The sequence below is a fragment of the Microtus oregoni genome, unplaced genomic scaffold, assembly GCF_018167655.1.
Source record: "Microtus oregoni isolate MIOR12 unplaced genomic scaffold, Mior012 000018F_ref0000195, whole genome shotgun sequence".
Taxonomy (NCBI): domain Eukaryota; kingdom Metazoa; phylum Chordata; class Mammalia; order Rodentia; family Cricetidae; genus Microtus; species Microtus oregoni.
This window is the reverse complement of record NW_024543077.1, coordinates 15,636,453-15,658,051: the sequence shown is the minus strand read 5'-3', so window position 1 is coordinate 15,658,051 and position 21,599 is coordinate 15,636,453. Positions and strand designations below refer to the sequence as shown.

The 21,599-nt window shown below is 41.1% G+C and overlaps 1 protein-coding gene across 8 annotated transcripts in view; it reads left to right on the top strand.

Moving 5' to 3' along the window:
* The window catches only part of LOC121458907 (cyclin-dependent kinase 14), a 530,655-nt gene that overhangs the window by 289,520 nt on the left and 219,536 nt on the right, over positions 1-21,599 (top strand). For all 8 annotated transcript variants that reach the window (XR_005975885.1, XM_041668286.1, XM_041668287.1 and 5 more), the window contains one exon: positions 15,632-15,752. Coding sequence is in view for 7 of the 8 variants with exons in the window: in XM_041668286.1 (XP_041524220.1) it covers positions 15,632-15,752 (121 nt within the window). In the remaining variant the exon portion in view is untranslated. The remainder of the gene's footprint in view (positions 1-15,631; positions 15,753-21,599) is intronic.

Sequence of the window (21,599 nt, the reverse complement as noted above, 5' to 3'; positions counted from 1 at the left end):
TGTGCATGTCTATATGTATATATATATATATATATGGGGGGGGGAGGGTATGTGTTTGTGTTTCACAGGCAGGAAGCTGAACTTGTTGCTTCATCATGAACCCGCCCCTTCAACAATGGTATCTGTTCTGTCTTGTCATGTTCTCCTGACCTCGTCCTGTTCTAGTGGCACTTAAATGAACCCTGGCAGTCACCATCTGTTTACTGCCACTCTGTAAAAAGAGAAGGAATGGGAAAATTTTCGTCCTTTCAGAAAGTATTATGTAACTAAACAAGGCATTTCCCTGTCTTTGGTGCTAGGAGTTCAAAGACCTCAGGTATGATAGACAAGCTTTTGTCCCTTGTTGACTGAGTTTTCTGTCCTTCCTGGTTCCCATATTCGTTACGTCCCAAAGAAAATCACACAGACGTCTACGTTAGTTATAAACTGATTTGCCCATTAGCTCAGGCTTCTTATTAACTCTTATAACTTATATTAGCCTTTTATTCTTTTATGCCCTCAGATTTGGTGTTTCTATTGTGCTGTTTTGCATGTATATATATGCACACACACACATGTTTTATGTTAAAATTCAGTGATAAAACTAACTCCACAACCATTTAGGTTTTTTTTTTTTAACAAATCAAGTTTTAGGATGCTTTATTGCCTCAGAAATATCCCCAGTCCCTGTTGCATTCCACTAATAAATATTTTATTAATTTGTTATGAAGAAGAAATTTTTCTATTTGAAAAATATCTTAAACTACATTGTGAGGTGTCAAACAAAGCTTCATAAAGAAAGATAAGTGCTGTAAAGGACAAATTATTTGGCCTGACAAGATGTGGCTATTTAAAGCATACTTAGCAGGTTCAGAAGCAGGGTGTGGCTCAGATGTGAGGTCTCTGTGAGCAGTTCTTTAGGACAGCTGTCCCTGGTAGTACAGGATGAGCTTGTCTTCCCGCTGACAGCTCTCTTAGAACCAGAGCACCGTTTGGGGAACACGCTGGGCCCTCTCCACTGAGAATGTGTGATGTTTGCTGACAAGCGAGAAAACAGACTTGGCAGGTTGATGATTCTATGTTGGAATATCTCAGAGTCTCCCCAGCTGTATTCTTGTGTCCATTGGTGCTTAGTTTTTTAAAACACTTGTCTGGATGTAAAAGTGAATCTTTCATACCCTGTGTGGTATGAATGGGCATAAAAAAATATACTCCCAGCTGTTTCAATAGCTTTACCACTTTCATCATCTTAGACACATTCATTGTAATTTCATGAGTAAATTTCCCTTCTAGGCAGATTTTTATCTGCAAGCTTATCTCTGGTTATTATGCAGACAAGTGAGTTTTAGAGAGCCGCTTGGTTGTACTGGTAGGGATGTGTGGATCTTTTGGTTTGTTGTTGCTTCTCCCCTCAGCCATTAACTCACTTCAGAGGGCTCTAGTTCCACTGTCTTGCAAAGGTAGCCTGTCATTTAGAATGAAGAAGAACTATTTGGGGACTGTGTCATAAAGAGAAAAGGCTGGGGTTTCGTGGTGGTGGACTCAGAACTAGGTCAGGATTCATTGACCTTTTCTCTTTTTCTATCTAAAACCAATTATTTTTTTAAAGCAGATAACATGCACCCACAATGTTAACATGGGAGAACAGTGGAAACTATGTTTCATTCTTCCTCCCATTTTTGTCCATGGTTAGTTGCCTTGTACAATTATTGATTTGTCTTCCATAGACACAGTGTGCACAGATAAGTACATAGCATGTTCTTATTTTGCATTTTGCTGTTTCCCTTAATGTATTACTCTTCGTTTCATAATAGTATTTAAAAATGTACTGGCCTCACTCATATTTTAAGTATATACTATAATTTGTTTAGCCAGTGTTTTCCTATACATTAAGATCATTTTAGTCTTTTCCTATGGTATCATAATCAATGCCCAGACACTTAAATATTTGTGTTTACAAATATGTAGATGGGCACCTGAAGTTGCCACTGGTGACTCTTGGAATCTTTGGAAACACAAGCAGTGACTTCTAATCCTTTTTCAACCTGCCAACCACTGTATTATTTCTGTGAAGTTCCCGTGTGTGTGTGTGTGTGTGTGTGTGTGTGTGTGTGTGTAGGAATGTCCAGATTCAGACAGTCCCCTGCATTAAGTAATTCAGGTCTACTCTCCAGTGACTCATCCATCAGGGTAGAGTGCTAGATAACAAATCAGATCTGCAGATGGATCTTGTACAGAGACTTGTGACATCGGAATTAAGGTTAGGGGGAGTTTGAATGGTATGGCATTAAAATTAGATATGGAAACTGGTGGAAATAGTAAGCAGGAAGGGTTTCCAGAAGCATAGGCACTCCAGAGTGCAAACACAACACTACAACTCCATCAAATGGGCCTCCTCACCAGGTCCAGGGCAGCTTCTGTTTGAGATCATGTGCTCCCAAAACCAAGGCTTGGGAAAATATGATGTTTTTGTTTCCCGAGAGCCTATGGCTCCTGAGGGGTCCACAATCAAATCTCATGGATTACTCCTTCTCTCAGCCACGAGACAGAGATCTCTCTATCGTGCCCAGTATTTAAGTGAGAATTCAGCAAATACGCCAGCATCTGTACTCTTGTGACATTCAGACTTAATTGTAACTGCCCTCGGGACTCACTGGGCCTGTCCTTTGGAGAGTGGAGACTAGCCATCACTCCGTACCCTTTCTTCCTGTCCTTTGGAGAGTGGAGACTAGCCATCACTCTGTACCCTTTCTTCCTGCCCTTTGGAGAGTGGAGACTAGCCATCACTCTGTACCCTGTCCTCAGTTCCCAGGTTTCTGAACACCTCTTTTGGGGAGCTTGAGAAAGCATCATTGCTCTTTGCTGAGGCAAACATCTTTCTCCAGGAAACCACTGTGCTTCAAAAACAGCTCTGCCAGAAGCTGCCCCAAGTTTACCCTAACCCTTTTCCTCCCTGTCAAACAGCAAAATGTAGGTTACTTTCACAGCTTGCTCCAGAACAGTGATGAGGGCTTTATTTTACATTTACGTAACAGAAATTAAGCTAATTTTCTGGGAACAAATCAACAGTTTCAAAGGTAAGTTCAGGTCTCTTTCTTCAGTGAAACTGAACAGCTGGAAGCTTTGAAATGAGTGCTTTTATACTTTTGCCCATTTGTGTTGTTTAAAAACAACAAAACACAGCACTTAGTTAACTATTTGTGAGGCATCTAAGCCAGGCCTGGAAGAATCAGGGATGCTGTTAATGCCACCATTGAGACGTTAGCTTACTGAATACATTTGAGTATTGCAGTTTGCAGCCTGTGAGCTCATAATAAGAACATTGATGCTCTTCTGAACATTTTTTTGACAGACTGGGTGTTACGTAAGCTCTGTGTTTTCTAACAATTTGCTATTATGTTGGAATGCGAAAGGGCTAGCCACTAGCAAGAAGGGAGGTAATTACAAGAAATGGCCATTACTCCTAGGGGGCTTATAGTGTGGGTCGGAAGATAAGCCGAGCTTGAATATAGGAACCCAAACAGTTTTAGTTGCTGACTGCTGAGAAAATGAGAGGGAATAAAAATCTTTTAAGGAAACATTACTTTCTGAGGTTTTGTTTACCTAAGTGTTCCTTTTCTCTGGCATATTGGGCTTCGTCACTTTTTGGTAAATACCGGCTCCCTTCCGTGGCTGTCTGATGCTGCAGGTGGACCTCCATGCCGGTGAGCTGAACATGACTTGCGTCCATCTCTTCTCCACTCCCCTCCTTTAGATTACTGAGGAGATTCACCTGCCTTGGGACAGCTTTCTTCAAAAAAGCCTAATAAAATCATTCTCAAGCTTCCATTTGAATCTTTCTGGATCTTTTATTAATTAGAATAAGAATTCCAGGAGGGGACACTGGTTTCTCTGATATCATGTGTCAACCACGAAAAGAGTCCCCAAAATTCCAGGAATACAAGAAGGCAAGAGACAGGCTGACTATCAAGCATATACTATAGGCTACTAAACTACCTTGTTCTGTAGGCACTCCCTGCTTCCTCTGCATAGCCCACCTCTGCCACATGGAGCTAAAATCTCTTCAGAGCCTACTGTGCTGCTGTCTGAATGTCTATGGCATCAATAGCTTTTCTAATAAATCTATTACCTCAAACAAAAACCTGCCTCAGTGTCTCCCTGAGCCTAAAAGTACAATCTTTAGTATTTGGGTTTTTTTTTAAATATTTATTTATTTATTACGTATACAATATTCTGTCTGTGTGCATGTCTGCAGGCCAGAAGAGGGCACCAGACCTCATTCCAGATGGTTGTGAGCCACCATGTGGTTGCCGGGAATTGAACTCAGGACCTTTAGAAGAGCAGGCAATGCTCTTAACCACTGAGCCATCTCTCCAGCCCCCTAGTATTTGGGTTTTTACTTTCTCCCCACATAGGGATCTTGAATATCTATGTGACTGGATTTTAATCAGGCGGGACTTTGACCATCATGAAAGACTGAAAGAATTTTTATTTGAACTCTGTGAAACAGTGTAGGAGGAGGTGCCTGGGTGAGGGTCCATTGGGTTTGCTTCTCTGACAGGAATGCAGGCCTAAGCTTCTAGGAAGGACCCCCTGTTTCAGACACTCTTGACACAAGTGTCAGGCCAGCAGTAGGCTCCCTGTGGACCAGATACTGTAACATCACTCAGTCAGAAGTTGGAACTGCAAAGCAAGTGGGAAGTGGTCCCAACCAATCTTAACAGATTTTCTCATAAATGAGGGACTTGGGACATCCTGTGCAATCACTGGGCCTAAGTCATTCAGAGAACAGTCCTTGGCATGGAGGAGGAGGGAGGGGAGTCTGCAATGCTCCTAGAGGACTTTTTTTGAATGATTTTCATGGACAAGTTAGGTAGGCGTTTGTCAGTTAAATAAGGCTCTGTAGGACATGAGAGCATGTTGTGCCACTATAGTGGAGAAAAATAGGCAGCTTCGTTATTTGCTCAAAATGGGCCAAAACACAAAGGCTACAGTAATATCATGGCTTTTATTCCTTAGAATTTATGCTTTTACAATACGGTCAAAAGACTCACTAAGAGGAATGACTGTGTGTCAGCGTATATTAGTAATAGTATTTTCTGGTGAGCAATGGGTATGTACTTAGGTTAACTGCACAATTAAGTGTTTGCAATGTGTCATCTCATTTAGCCATCATGAATGCAGAATGAGTGGGTCAGGTGCAGGCAATTGTATCAGGATTCTACAGGGAGATAAAGGGCAACTCCAATGGGCCATTGGAGAGCTCAATGGAGTGATGTTTATGAAACTGGGTGGTTAAGGATGGGAAACATTTCCAGACTCACAACAGCACAGGCTTTTTCCTTCTCTGCCATGGGGTTTCAGCAGAAAGTGGTGCTGTAGCCTCGTGAGCACCATGCCTGCCTTCCTGTCTATCTGGGAAGCCGGCAGGGAGATAAGTAGAGGAACCCTGGTTTTCTCCTTCCTCACCTTTTGGTCAGTGTATCTCCCTTGGCCAAACCCAGCTTGAAACCAGGGGACTCTAGTGGAGATCCTTCAGTTCAGCCTATAGGGAGCATAGGCTTGGGTGGGTGAGGAGGCATATAGGAAGCACGGGGAGCGGGGGAGATGGGTACCCAAGAGAACTGCCATATGCCTTGAATAAGATGGCACATCAGAGAAGCCACTAAGCTGTGTCTTTTACCCCAAATGGCATTTGTAGAAGTGGCCTCACGTGACTCAGAGAGACTGTCACACACACCAGAACACTGCTTCTTTACCAGTGGAGGAGATGGAGAACGCACCTTGTGGCTGACAGACCACCCGAGAGTTCTTAGGCTCAGAACTGAAGAGTAAGGGGTAGAGTGCTGTGTGCACAGAAGGGGATGGACTGGGGATCGTAATACAGTTGCCACCTCAGCTTCCTTCCTCTTTAAAGAAAGTGAGAGTGTTGAAAAAGACACAGGGCTATTTCCATTCCTTCCCGAAGGAAGGCTGTGGGTTCTTCTCTGCAGTGGGAATGTCACCCATATAATGATGCGGTTTGAAAAATATTCCCCCAATTCTCAATTTTACAGATTTGAAATTGTGATTTTTTTTTCTACATTAGCAACATGCAGTCCTACTTTCAGGATAACCAGGGTCATCAAAATAAGATAAACCTGCATTTCTCTTAGTAGAGATTTTCTCGTAATTATTTGCAAATTCTCTGTTGAGTTCACTGTTGGGACGCTTATGTGTGATTTGACTATTCTTCAAAAAGTATGAATTGAAAAAAGTAAAACTTGTGGATCTCTGTGAAATCAAGGCCAGCCTGCTCTACAAAGGACAGGCAGTGCTGTTAGAAAGGTTGGGGAACACCAATAAAACAAAAAAGTATTATTCTCATTCAATTGGACAGACTTTCCTTCCTTAAATTGCCTCAATAATTGCCTTATAAGTTTGCAAGTGGTTTAGATGGTGTTTACTGTTGTAAAAAAAATCTTAGTTTGTTTAAAGATTATTGGCTATTTATAGCTTATTTAGCATTTATGAAATTTGGTGACAGCATATCAAAGATCACCTGTTTCCCACATACTTTATTACATGTTCTTTTGATTAGCACTTACCCCCAGGCAAAGAGTCTTCAGGCAATCCTGTAAGATAAACAGCGCCCACTGCCCTCCTTGGAAGGATTCAAGGTCTTGGGCCATTGCTTAGTATGTGTGAGGCCCTGGGGTCATCTAACTCCTGGTAGGGATTTATGTGAATGTGTGTGTGTGTGTGTGTGTGTGTGTGTGTGTGTGTGTGTGTGTGCAATTTCTAGCTAATTATCTTCAAAGCCTTCACAGCCATGGAACAATCCAGCAGACAAAGCAGTAAGAACCGTGCACATCTGGCAGCCTACCTTGAAGGTTCCTGAGCATTTCCCATGAGAAATTGCTCGTTCGATTTCTTCTCTTGAGTGTGTTCTGTGATTGCTCTGCAGCTCTCTAGGCAATCCAGTCATTTGTTCTAGCCTGGTCAGATTTGGGATGTGTGTGTGTGTGTGTGTGTGCACGCAGCTGGGTGATTTCTCCTTCTTCCTGAGTGAGGTAACCCAGACTCAGAAAGATGAATATGGTATGAACTCACTCTTAAGTGGATACTAGCTGTTAAGCCATGAATAATGAGCCTATTGTCCAGGAACCTAGAGAAGCTAAGTAACAATGCGTACCCTGAGAGAGACATATGTCCCTCTTGGAAGGGGCAATAGACAAGATCTCCTGAGAAAATTGGGAGCATCAGTGTAGGGGAAGGTGGGAGGGCAGAAGGAGAGGAGGAAGCAAGAAGGGGACAGGGGAAGAGAACTTGAGGGAATGGGATAGTCGAGATGGAGGAAGGACAGAGATGAGAGCAAGGAAAGAGATATTTTGATCGAAGGAGCCATTATGGGGCCAGCAAGATACCTGACACTAGAGAAATTCCCAGGAATCCATAGGGATGACCTCATCTAATACCCTAAGCAATAGCGGAGAGAGTGCCCCCACTGGCTTTACCCTGTAGTCAGACTGATGACTGTCTTAAATGTTACTATAGAACCTTAATCCAGCAATTGTTGGAGACAGGGGCAGAGACCTAGAAGGAAGCACTGAGCTGAGCTCCCAAAGTCCAGTTGAAGAGTGGGAGGAGTGAGAATATGAGCAAAGAGGTCAAGACCATGAAGGGTTCCCCCACTGAAACAACTTACCTGAGCTAATGGGAGCTCACCAACTCCAGCTTGACAGGGAAGGGAGCAGCATAGGATCAAGCTATTCCCTCTGAATGTGGTTGACAGTTGTATGACTGGGCAGACTGCAGGGTCACTGACAGTGCCACCAGGATTTGTCCCCGTTGCTTGGACTGGCTTTTTGGAACCTATTCTCTTTGGATGGATACCTTGCTCAGCCTGGATATAGTGGGGAGGGTCTTGGTCCTTTCTTGGAGCAATGTGCCTTGCCTACTCTGTGGAGTGGGTTGGGAGAAAATGGAGGAAATGGGAGGGGAAGAGTGGGAAAATGGGATTGGTATGTAAAATGAAAGAAGATAGTTTGTTTTCCTTTTTAAAAAAATAAAATAAAAAAGAAGGAACAGGAACGAAAAATACATATTTTCTATGTTTTGCCATGTGATGCTATTTGGTCTGTTGGGATACACTGTAGAAAGCCCTTACCAGATGACTAACCAATTCGATCATTGTACTCTTTTTTTTTTTAATTCCACTCTAATTAAAAATATTACACCTGGACCACAGTTTTCCCTCTATCCCCCCCCCCAGTCTCTCCACTAGCCTCCCCCTCTTTTGCTCTCCTTCAGATCTTCCCCCTCTGCCTCCCTTCATAAAAGAGCAGGTCTCCCAGGAACACTCACCACCAGGGCAGAACAAGCTACAATAAGTAAGACTAGGCACATATCCTAACAAGCTACAATAAGATCTGGCACATACCATAATGGCTACACTAAGACCAGGCACATGCTGTAACAAACTACAATAAGACCAGGCACATGCCATAACAAGCTACAATAAGAACCAGGCACACGCCATAACAAGCTATAATAAATAAGACTAAGCACATGCCATAACAGCTACACGAAGACCAGGCACATGCCATCCCATCAAGGATGGATGACACAACCCAACAGGAGTTGGAAGGTGCCCTGCAAGTAGGCAGAAGAGTCAGAGACAGTCGCTACTTGCAGTGCAAGTAACCCCATAAGCACACCAAACTTTTCAGCCATAACATAATTGCAGAGGAACTAGGTCAAACCCCTACAGGCTCCTGATTGTCTGTGAGCTCTCATGAGTCCTGGTCAGTTGATTCTGTGGAACATAATCTTGTGGTGCTCCTGACTCCTCTGATTTCTCCAGTCCTTCCTTGCCCTCCTCTGCAGGCCTCCCCAAGCTCTACCTAATGTTGGGCTGTGGGACCCTGCGTCATTCTTGGGAACTTCTCAGCCATCACACCTCTATTCTTTCTACATTATTAAGTCACAGGTATGTTGTTCTCATAACAGAAGACAAGAACGTTGTTTTCCTCCGCTTTCAACACAAAGCACTTTAGGAAATAAGTAAAAACAATTTTTTTTCATAAATTTGTCTTAATTTTTTAATTCTTTTGAAAACTAAAAATGAATGCATTAATAAGTAAGGACATATAACATTTCACGTAAGATAGATAGGTAGACAGATAAAAAGAAAGACTGATAGATGATAGATAATAGATAGATGATAGATAAGAAGATAGATCGATTGATAGATTGATCGATAGATGATAGGCAGATAGCTAGATAGCTAGATAGCTAGATAGATGGATGGATGGATGGATGGATGGATAGATAGATAGAAAGATATATAGGTAGATGATAGGTAGATAGATAGATAGGTAGATAGAAAGAAAGAAAGATGGATGGATAGATGATAGGTAGATAAAAGATAGATAGTAAATTGTCATTTCTTTTGTGTGCAAATTATGCCTTTAACACAAAATTATACTTTCTTTAGCTTTATAGTTACAATTATTTCAATGAATATCTTTTAAAAATTTCCCCTTCTATGAAACATAGATAATATTCTCATACGATATATCCTGATTGAAGTTTCCCCTCCCTATACTCCTTCTAGTTTCTTCCACATTTTTTTATATGAAGCTGAGAATTGTCTTTTCAAAATCTTTGAAGAATTGTGTTGGAATTTTGATAGTGATTGCATTAAATCCATAGATTGCTTTTGGTAAGATGATGATTTTTTTACTGTGTTAATCCCATGAGCATAGGAGATCATTCCATCACCTAATATTTTTCAATTTATTTCTTCAAAGTTTTATTATACAAATCTTTCACTTGGTTGAAAGTGCTTTATCAGTTGTAGGAGTTGCCTGGTGGAGATTTGGTCACTTTTGTATACTGTCATATCTTCTTTAAGGAAAGACTGTTTGACTTCTTCCTTTCTGGTTTGTATTCCACCCCTCCATTTGACCTTATAACTGTAACTGTTTCCATCAGTATCTCCAAAATGTGTATGTGAGTGTGTGTGTGTGTGTGTATGTGTACTAGATACTACATGTGGGACTGGGAGACAACTTGCTGGGGTGCTCTTTTCCTTTCACCACGTGGTTTCTGGGAACCGGACTCAGGTTGTCAGTCTTGTAATCAACTTCTCTTAGCAGTTAAGCAGTTTCCCTCTTATTAATAAATATCTTTTGTTCAGTATAGTCATGCATATTCAATGATGTTCTAGATGATATTATTAATTATCTTTATAAGCCAATGTTTCGAAAGTTGAGTACTATGTCTTGATTTAAAACTTAGATTTTTTTATGACAAACTTTGTGGTTTTTACATTTAATTTAAAAATTATAATGAGTACAAATCAAATCAGATGGCAGGGTTCTATCTAGCATTCAAGAGGCCCTGGGTTTGAACCACAACATCCAGTAAACCAGTTCCCCATATGTAGCTTCAGCACTCAAGAGATGGATCCCATCAGATCAGAAATTTAATGTCAGCCTCAGCTACATAGCAAATTCATGTCCAGGCTAAAATCTTGTCTTAAAAATAGCACTAATAAAAGTTGGTGAGAAGCCAGTATGGACATGGCCATCCATCAGAACTGCCAATTTGCTCAGATCAGCGCATTCATTTGCTGTGCAGTGCTGTCATCTGGAATTAAAATAATACATCAACTTTCACGAACTGAGAAAGAGAAACTAGAAGCATAAGGCAGTGAGCTGTGAAATGGTGGCCTATTAGCACATGCCCCATTGGAGATGCCTCTGCACCCTTTGCTCCTGCAGATGGGCCGGGATCCATGATGCAGAACTGCCCAGGTGGAGGCTTTGGAGGAACTAGGGTGTATATGATTTTTATACATCTAGTGAAGAACTTTTAGGATTACATCTGTAGGATTGCTGAATTTGATTACTTGTTGAGCACAAAAATTAACATAGTCTGTCGCAGGTATCAGCAGACCTTTCTTACGCGTGTGTCAGATTCTAAGTAAAGTTGTTTTCTGGATCACAGAGCATCTGTCAGCTACTCTACTCAGCTGTTCAGTAAAAATGCAGCCATTGTCACATCTGAATGACCGGATGTAGATGCTTTCCAAAAGGATTTATTTAGAATGACGGATGCCCATCGATTAGTTCAATTTATGGTCCACAGATTTCAGACCGCTCATTTAAAAAAATAAAAAACAAGCAAAACCCAAACAAACAGACAAACAAAACCAAAGGCTAGAGAGCCCTAGGAACTTGAGCAAATCTAACCACCTGGGTAATTCTGGAATCAACATCAGGCAGTTTGCTTTGCCATGTCAGCAGAAGCTTCATTTAATACACAGACTAATCCACAACAATGAGCTCGTCAATTGGTATTTAGCCCAATCATTCTAAGTAGGCTTACTGTATCTATTCATTTCATTTCAATTAATATCTCTCAGAGAAGCATGTACGAAGTTGTAAGTCCTGTATTAAAACTCAATGATATGAGCATTTTGTTTTCTTTGGGAAGTGTCTTAGTTTGCTTTCTGTAGCTGTGGTAAAACACCATGAGTAAACTAACTGCAAGAAGAAGGGGTTTATTTCATCATACCGCTCTGGGGAACAGTCTGTCACTGAAGGAAGCCCAGTCAAGAAGCCAAGCAGTCAGGGACCTGGAGTTAGGACCCACAGCCGAGACCATGGAGGAAGACTGCTTATTGACTCAGTCCAAGTCAACCTACTTTCTTACACTGTCTAGGGCCACTTGCCCAGAGGTGCTCTTGAATTAATCCATTACTAGGTCAAAGCTCTCAGGAACCAACCTCTTCCTAAAAACTTTGCCTCTAAGCATTCCACACCCAGTGTTCAATGCATGAATTTCCACACTAGAGGATACTGCTTTAAATGTATGGCATATTCAAAACCAGTATGAGACAAATATGATAAGGTTCCAGAGGGACGTCTTGTCATTCTTGGCTAACTATTCTGTAAGAAAGAAGTAAAGGAGGAAATTTAAATAAAGAAAGCAATCTGCAGGGTGTAACTCCCAATGGAGAACAATTAAGATAAGAGGAGAATATCCATTGTTGGGTGGTGAAGGTCTGTTTCCTCTTGAAAAAAATGCAGAGAGTCCTGAGATTTCTTCTTTGTCCTTGCTAAAGGACAGGAGCAAACTCAAGGTGGCAGCAGGTGTCACCTGTGAGTTGCCTATATTGTAGACAGGGGAAAGGAATTCTTTCATTGGAAAATTGTTAGCTACAAAGCTTCTTTACATCTGAAGTCGAAGATTCTATTTAGGAATTGTGGTAGCCCCACTCTGAACTGTAGCAGTGTTCTTAATAGCAGGACATCCCCTTTCCTCTTGGGTCTGTCCTCCTTAGAAATGGCAACACTAAGGCTATACCCATCCCTTGGTTATGGGAGTCCAGGAGAGCTGGCGGCACCAGTTGGGCCGAGCCACACTGCAGACAAGCTGCCCTCATCTGGTTTGCATCTCGCTTTCCTAAAGACTTTCAGCCCAGACTAAACATTAATAAAAGAAGTTTTGATAATCACCCATGAACTTTGTGGTTTTTTTAAAAGGTAGTGTAGCTCTCTTCCTGTAGTGTAACCATAGCAACTGACAGGGACCAGAGAGAGAAAGCTCTCACACATGCTGTGCTAATTAATCCTGCCCTACAGTTTTCCTTCAGCTGGAAGATGCGCTTTCATAAATTTTGCATGAGTAAGCAGGTTTTGATTTGTGAACTTTACAAAAACAAGGTGTTGTCTTTACCAAAAAGATTGGGGAAATGCACTAGAAAATCGTATTTCAAGGTATTCTTGTAAAAAAAAAAATATAAGCCATTATTGAAGTAATTCAGTCTTTCCTGAGAAACCATAGGCTTCACTTTTCTTATGAAATGAATGTGAATATCCTTAGAGTAAGTACCTTTTGTTCATTGATGTGTGTACACCTTCAGAACTAACAGCTTCCAACTGACTATGTCACCCCAAGTGAGGTGACAAGAAAACTTCATCTAAACAGACGAAGAAAGCACTAATCTGAATTACAGCCCATTACTGTCTATATGACATCTCTATGTGCAAACACTCTTACAAAGCCCTTTTTCGTGACTTGGAAAACTCATCCTCACTGCTCCTTTTGGGAACATTGTAGCCCAGCTAAATGAAGTTGTGGCTCTCCTTGACCTGAGTATGTCAGACAGGAGAAGATAATGTGGACTAGGAACTTCCCTTTGTATCTTCTCCAAATCCTTAACCAATTTAACAACTCACACTCCGTAATCACATGCAGTAGTTGGGCTTTCATTGTATTCAGGGAATTCTGAGGTTTCATATTTTTTCTCATCTTAGACTGTTACTTTCTATTTCATAACCAGCCTGATCGTACGAACTGTCAAAGACAATCTCACCTTTTTCCATTTGCCCATCTCTGTTTGAGCTGTCTGACAATAAGGCCTCAGGAAAAGCAAGAAGCTCCAGCTCGGATGGTCTGGCTCCCATTTGACTTGACAGCCACATATGGGAGGCGTCAGAACCTATTTTCAGAGCCGTCCTTAGCTCTTTGGTTCCTATGTGGAAATGTTGTCGTTTGAAGGGATTGCCGATCCCTGCAGACACTTTCCCAGCCTTACTGTCGTGTTAATAATACAGTTTTGTCTGAATTGAGGTAGGTTAAACCTTGCAAAGTAGAGAACGTGCTACATGGAATCTGTGCTTGGACAGAGCTCTATTTATGTCCAAGATATTAGGTGTAGTAAGTTAATATTTTTGTATATTTTTTATAGATGTACATTTTTTATGGGATATATAAGAACATTAGCCAATTCCATATGTCATCACCTTATTGTAACAACTACACTGTAGAACAATGGATTATAATGATAATTGAATTATCAACTTTTTGTCTTACCAGCTACCCTATTGATTATAAGTTCACAAATAACCCCGAAAATTAACAGCTATGGTTAAAAAACAGGAAGAAGTGATTTCCTAAACATCTCTGATAATTTTAATATATCATTGAAATGAACATGTTTAAAAGAGGTTCACAGCTGCTCACTTTGTAGGAGCTAAGGGAGAAAGACTGTCCCCCCAATGTCCCCCTCATGACCCAGTGAACCAACTTCCTCCTGCTAGGCCTCGTCCCCTGGATCGACTCTCAGTACCACTGTGGGCCATTGAACTGTTCTCTAACAAATGGACCATGAGGGGACATTCAGATCTAAAATATTGCACTGACCATTAATGGCATGGCCAGATAGTGATCTACTGTGACTTCTTTGGCTTTCAGAAACAATGCTGTGAGATGTGTGACCTTGAAAAGACGTAGAAGGGCGGGGAGATGACTCAGTGGTTTAGAATGCTTGCTGTTCCTGCAGAAGGCCTGACTTCAGTTCTCAGCACCCAAGTCAAGCAGGGAATCCAGTGCCCTCTTCTGGCCTCCACAGGCACCCACCTGTGTGTCCACGTAGTATGTGCATGTGTGTACTTAGGTGTACATGTACACACACAAAGTAAAAGCCAATCTTTCTGAAAAGGGGACTAGGCCTCCTTAACATACGGGGGAGTGTGTTCAATCCTTAGCATTGCAGATAAACATTATTTTAAAAAAAGAACTAGTCATTACATACAACCTAGGGGAAAACACTCTAAAAAACTTACTAAATTATGAAAGAGACAGGGCCAGAGAAATGGCTCAGCAGGTAAGAGCATGTTCTAACCTACTGCTTTGCAGAGTACCATCGTTCGCTTCCAGTAACTACACCAGGTAGCTCACAGACTCTTGGAAGTCCTGCTCCAGGAGCTCTGACACCCTCATCTGGCCTCTGTGGGCTCCCATCCTTATGTGCATATACCACCATACCCATCAAATTCAGAGTAAAACAAATCTTTCTAAAAATGGATAATCACATATTCCAGAGGTAAAACCATGGAGGACATATATGAATATATGTTTTGTTTTGTTTTGTTTTGCAACCTTGTGTCTGTGTGTGAGTAGTTTTGGTTATTAGGTCGAATTGTCTTTAAGGTAATACTACCACTCTTTCCCATTGTGGTTTATATCAACTTTCATCACCTATATGTTCCAATTTGAGCATTGCTTTATAGTTGTGTAGCTCATTGGTTTTCAGGTAAATCTCCTGAGTGTGTATCCACTTGTGAGTCTTTGGAAAACACTCATACCATAAAAACTTTTTGGGCATCTCTTTGAGAAAAGTATTGCAGTTGCTTCTTACAGATTCAATACACACGTAAACATTGGTAGCTCTGGTCCTTTGTATAGCTGGGAGACTTTGGGTTTCTTAATATTTTTTTTTTGCAAGTTATTTTACCAAAGAACCCTTAGTGATACGACTTACATATTTGGAACTCTCAGAACTAGAGTTCTGCAAACAGATGCAGTAGCCAGGAGATTCTGAGGTTGTTCTAATTTTGTCTAGAGATATTTGATCGGGGAGCCCTAGCACAGATGCTTTATTTTCAATATGCATTATTTCATGGTTATCAACCTGATGATAAAAAACATAAAAAACTGCATATATTCCCCACAAATCTTGTGTTAATCTTGACATTACATTCATGAATGTGAATTACAGCAGTGTTGTTTAATCTTTTAAAATGGAACATTTCGATTTAAAACACATGTTCTTTGCATGCCCATCTAACCTCTTTATGTTTCCTGTAACCTACAGGTCTTGCAAGAGCAAAATCCGTCCCTAGCCACACGTATTCCAATGAAGTGGTTACCTTGTGGTACAGACCTCCAGATGTTCTCCTGGGCTCCACAGAATATTCCACCTGCCTTGACATGTGGTAAGAAATGAACACTTTATCTGATATGTGTGCCATGCTTGGTCTGGGCCAAACCTAGACAAACATCAACCATTTGGAGGAGGAGCGGTGATGCAGGAGTGAGTGCTGCCTGTGTGTGGCAGGGCTGTTGCCAAGGAGGAGCAGTGATTGGCAGGGCTGTTGCCGAGGAAGAGCAGTGATGCAGGAGTGAGTGCTGCCTGTGTGTGGCAGGGCTGTTGCCTCTTTCAAACCTGGTTGGGAATGGCACTCAGAGACTGTTCCATATGGAACCTTCTAAGGGTTCTTGATGGACAAGGTCAGAGGGGTTTTTTTTTTTTCTTTCAGTACTGTAAATTTCTCTGTAAGGTCCTAATTTATTGTTTTATTTTATAATGAGGAAGTGTGTACCTTCAAAGAGCAGTAGACTAAAAAGTAACAGGGAATGAATTTATATTGCCCACATAGCTCTGGTAATTGGTTTGACTGAAAGCTATTGATAACAAGTGTCGAAAATGAAATGCCTTGAGTTTTTAAAATCTGGAATAATTCCAGGACAGGAGAATTCCATGCAGCAGTTCAGCAGCTGTTAAAGTCTTTTTAGTGTATTCGAATGATCTGAAATATTTGCTAATACTGGCAAACTACCTGCATTGCTAATTATGTAAGATTTAAGTGTCATAATCATCAAAGGTAATGAACGTCTTTCTTAACACTCTGGAGAGAGTCACACTTGACCGTTGAGCATGGCTTTTCCTTTTCTGGATTCATGATTGCATTTGAAGTAAAATAATTCTTGAAGCTTGTGGCTGATTTATGACAGAGTCATCATTCTGGGATGATTATGCCCCCATATTTATGCTACAACTGATCATATAATGTTTATGGCCTCAGTAAAACTTCAGCATGTGTTATTTATCTTCCTCTGTGTAGTTACTTCATGCATCTAATCCCCCCTCCCCCCGAGCAATCTTGGCTTTTAACATTTAGCGACTTTCTTAATGTATGTTTAAGATACCCCTAACTGTGGGGTTTGGTATTCTGTGGAGCCACTGACGTCATCTGCAGACTCTTATGTCCATGTAACTAACATTTTATGTCTAGATCTATAGCTTTAAATAAAACTAAGAATCTAGGCCGCCAAACACCCGGAGATTTGTTCTCATACGTTTGTATGCTTTATCATAAATCTGATCACATTTTAATGATTCTGAAATCCCAAGAATAAATATCACCATCTATTGCTGAGTGGCTGAGTTAATCATTTTTTTATCACACTTCCTGGTCTTGGCTTTTTAATGGTTATTTACTCTTTCTGTAGTTAATATTGTCCCCTAAGGATAGGCCTATTTTGGGGCAACATAGATACTTAGATCCTTGATTATAATGGGGGAAAGTTAGAGATAGAGGCCAGTGCACACACCAGGGTACCACTTAGTTGCCCTCTTAATCCCTTATTACTTTTTGCTGTTAGTTGAGTGTTGGCTATGCAAGTAATAATTATATCACAGTCTTGAGATATAAAGTATTGTTCCGTTTATTTTTGCATCTTAGTTGTCTTTCAGTAAGTTCAGCTAAGCTCTCTGCTAATAAAATGTCTTTTAGAACATTGGTGGTGCGGAACCAGTTTTGTCTTAGTTGCTTTGTTTAGTCAAGATTGCATCATCCTGCTAAGTTTAGCACCGTGGCACATGCATGTAACTACTAAGTTTAGCACCGTGGCACATGCATGTAACTACTAAGTTTAGCGCCATGGCACATGCATGTAACCCAGCACAGAAAATCAGGAAACAGGTGGGACCCTGGAGCTCAACTTAGCCAATTCAGGAAGAGAGCTTGTCTCAAAAATGAAGGTGGACAGCAAGGACACCATTGACCTTGCTATGAATACATGTGCCTACAGTCACGTATACACACACTCACACATATGTACAGCACACAAACAGAATGATGTCTAAGTGACTGGAGTTACTGCTTAGTTGGAGGACCTCAATTCAGTCCCCCAAACCAATGTACAAGCGTGAATATGCTAAGCAGGCAGATTCTTGAGCCTCACTGCCCAGTCTGCCTAGTTTACCTGGAGAGCTCTTAGCCAGTCAGAGAACTGCCCTCCTCTGCACAGGTAGAGAGCTTCCTGAGAAACAACACTCAAAGCTGACCTCTGGCCTCCATATACATACTCTCACACACACACATATATATATGCGCATGTGCACACACACACACTCGGGTGGTTTTTATAGTTCCGAATACAGGATGGGCTCCGGCTTTCTCCTATGTTTGTTTCTGGCACACACTGTTTTCTAGTCTGCCCCGCTTTGCCCCTCTCCCTGTGTGTGAGAGATGGTCGGGCACTTGCTGCCAATTTGTTTTGAACAGAGGCATAATAGAAGCATATGAAGAAGCCTGCTATTTAAGACGGGGAAATCTGATAGAAAATAGGGGACCCCAAATGCCCCCTTGTCCCCATGCCAACGTTGCTCATTGCCAGACACAAATAGCAAGTGTATGAGGATTGAGCTTCCCGTGCTTATTTTCAGTTCACTTCCAAGCTCTAAAATCTAAGATGTCTATGCCATGCCTGTCATTTGGAATCTGATTTCATTCCAAGCAATTTTCTAAAAGCTGCTCTGCTATTTTGCAATCAGGTGAAAATGTATGTGTCTTTCCCATGAGGGGGATGTTCACAGGGAGCTGATTTTTGCATAATCAATGACATCGATGCAGGCTATTCAGACACCTGGAAATGGGATTGTAATTGAGTCATGGCTCAGCTGCACCAAAAAGAAATACAAATATTAACCCAAGGACAGCAGTAGGGAGGCAGGTGGCAGGAGTTTCAGGCTATTTTTACAGTTCATTTACTGTCCTGGGGCTGGAGTAACTAAGAACTGATGATCCCTACACAGCGTTCAATAGCCACAGGCACTAAAGATATTAATGAAGACACATATGCAATAACAGTGTCAGCATGTGATGGAAATCAGAGCTGGCACCACTAGGAGCTTCTCCTGTGTGTCGCCAGCACCATGGTGATGTGTGAATGCATAGAACAAGTTAACAGCGCATCACGGTAGTTTTGGTACCTTTGTTTCCTTTGATGAATGAAGATCTAAGCAGCAAATTCGAATTGAACGTTGCCTCTTGTAAAGCGTCTGTTAATGCTTGGATTGCGTAGCGCCTTGAACGTCAGAGCATTTAAAAGCTTGGCTAAGCTTCTAAACCAGAGAGACTCGTGGGTTCTGAGGAACACAGGAAGGGAGCATGGACGTGAGGGCAGCATATCTGTGTAACTCTTGGCTGACTAGAGAGCACAGCTCTGTCTGCAGAGCTGGGATTTTAAATAAGCTCATTTCCTCTCTGCATGCTCTGACCTGCCTTTTGCAGCTGCTCGGGTTCTCTAAAGCAGAACGTTGTTGGGGATTATTTTACCGGATTAATTTTTAATATCAGGTAGCTAAATTATCTGTTGTTAATAAATGATTATCTCCTCAAAGGCTTTGTGCTTTAGAGGGGGCCCAGGGTATCAACGGCAGCACCCCCAACACCGTGTGCAAAGAATGATGGTTTGTCAAGCGCTTCCTATCATCATCTTTTTAAAGCTAATTAACATATTAACTATGCTTGTCAAAATGTGGGCAGATCATTTATAAATAAGCCTGTCAACCATAATGAGATTGCATATTAAATCACCCTGTCTCTATTACATCTCTGATTTAAGATTAAAATTAATTTATTTAACATTATAGCAGCTGGGTGGTTAGGGAAAAAAATCTGTGCTAGTCATAATATATAGGAAAATGTCTGCATCAAAATTGATCTTTAATATATTAGAAAGAATATTGCCTAATCATTAAGTATCATAAAGCCATTTGGCATTGCTTCATATTATATATCTTAATGGCCATACATGTTGGCATTATCCAGTGTTCTGTTATCATCTTTACTGATCTTTTTGTCTTGAATCCAAGCAATTTATGCAATGAAATTTCTTAAGACTCAGGTTTACTTACTGTTGTTTTAAGAGAAAGAATCATAAATGAATCTTCCTACACTGGGCATAAATTTATTCTGTGTATAAATAAAATAGAGAACACTGAGAAAATGATATAATTCAGGTCACATGTTGAGTAGGTAGCCAACATTCCGTCTAGGGCAGTGTTCCCAGCACCCCTTCCTTACAACATTCTGTGCTGTCTCATGAGGTGGTTTCTAAGAAACTGGTCTTCTTTTACTACCAACGCACCTTTGAAACACAAAGTATTTCATAATATATCACACTTCAATCCATGCTAAATCTTTTGTGTAGCTCAGATATTTGTGTAGCTCAGGCTCTGGTTCTCCCCCCATGAGCCTGTGCTGTCTGTCTCTCCTGGTGACTTTATTTCAATAGCTTCTACTATATAATTTTATTCAAGGAAGACTTTCTCCAAACAGTCAGGACATGAATCATTGAATTGAATACTGCTGTTGAATTGCGTACTTGCTGTCTATGCTGACATACCTTTTCCCAACTCCTAGTCAGTACTCACTCATCACTTCTGCTAAAGTGAGTGCATCCATTTTTTTTAATTTATTTATTTATTAAGGATTTCTGCCTCCTCCCCTCCACCGCCTCCCATTTCCCTCCCCCTCCCCCTCCCTCATCAGCTCGAAGAGCAATCAGGGTTCCCTGACCTGTGGGAAGTCCAAGGACCACCCACCTCCATCCAGGTTTAGTAGTAAGGTGAGCATCCAAACTGCCTAGGCTCCCCCAAAGCCAGTACATGCAGTAGGATCAAAAACCCATTGCCATTGTTCTTGAGTTCTCAGTAGTCCTCATTGTCCGCTATGTTCAGCAAGTCCGGTTTTATCCCATGCTTTTTCAGACCCAGGCAAAGGGAGTACTAGGTAAGAACGAGAATTGATTCCTGAACTACAGCAGAGTCGTCTCTCTGTCAGTGTTGTTAGCATGTTTTCTAATTATTGCAGTCATAAGGCCCAGGAAGATATGAAACAGTCACTGTCAAATTTAATAGTTGCCTGGTAGCTCTTAAGCAGGGCTCAAATAATGTATGATTTAACTGACTTGCTATATTCAATAGCAGTGGAATGCAATGGAACTGAGGATAGCTACAAAGACCCACATGTCCCTGGTGGTTCTGAGTTCATTGCAACTAATGAGGGCTCTTAAAATCTGAGTCACCAAATAACTCATCCATATATAATGACACCTTCAAGAGTTAATAATTCTGTAAGGACAGTGGGTACAAAGGGTCTGACTGTGCTGTATGACTTAGAATGCACTAGAACAGTATTTGGTCCTTCCTTTCAAATCAGAAGAGATTTACTATGTTTTAATGTTTAAGTCATGCCTAAGGACTGACTGGTGGCTACAGAAACTTCTTGCAGAAAATGTATGATTGTTTGTGAGTTTTCTTGGTCAGCACAGCCCTCTAATCCTGTCTGGTTGTAAAACCATGGAACAGCTGCCAACACCAAACCAGCGCTGCCTCTGGAATGGTCAGGGAAGCAGTTATTATCAGAATCTCTGGTTATCGTCTTCACATCTCATTGTTTATGAGTGTGTGTGTGTGAAACAAAGAATGTATTTCAGTCAGGATATTTGGCCACTTAGTAGCAATGATAATAGATAGGATGAATCATTTAATGTAGACTTTCCCTGCTAAATATTTCTAAAACAAATTAAATTTCTCCTAATTTCTTTTTAATCAACATTAGCAAAGTAACTGGCTAGCCACAAATGGATTATGAATGATTCTGAAATAGCCGTCACAGAGACTAAGTTTCCTGACAGTGTTATAACCATGGCACACTCCACTGACTCACCGGATTATAAGAAGAGAAAGAAAGTTTGGGGAAATATAAAAC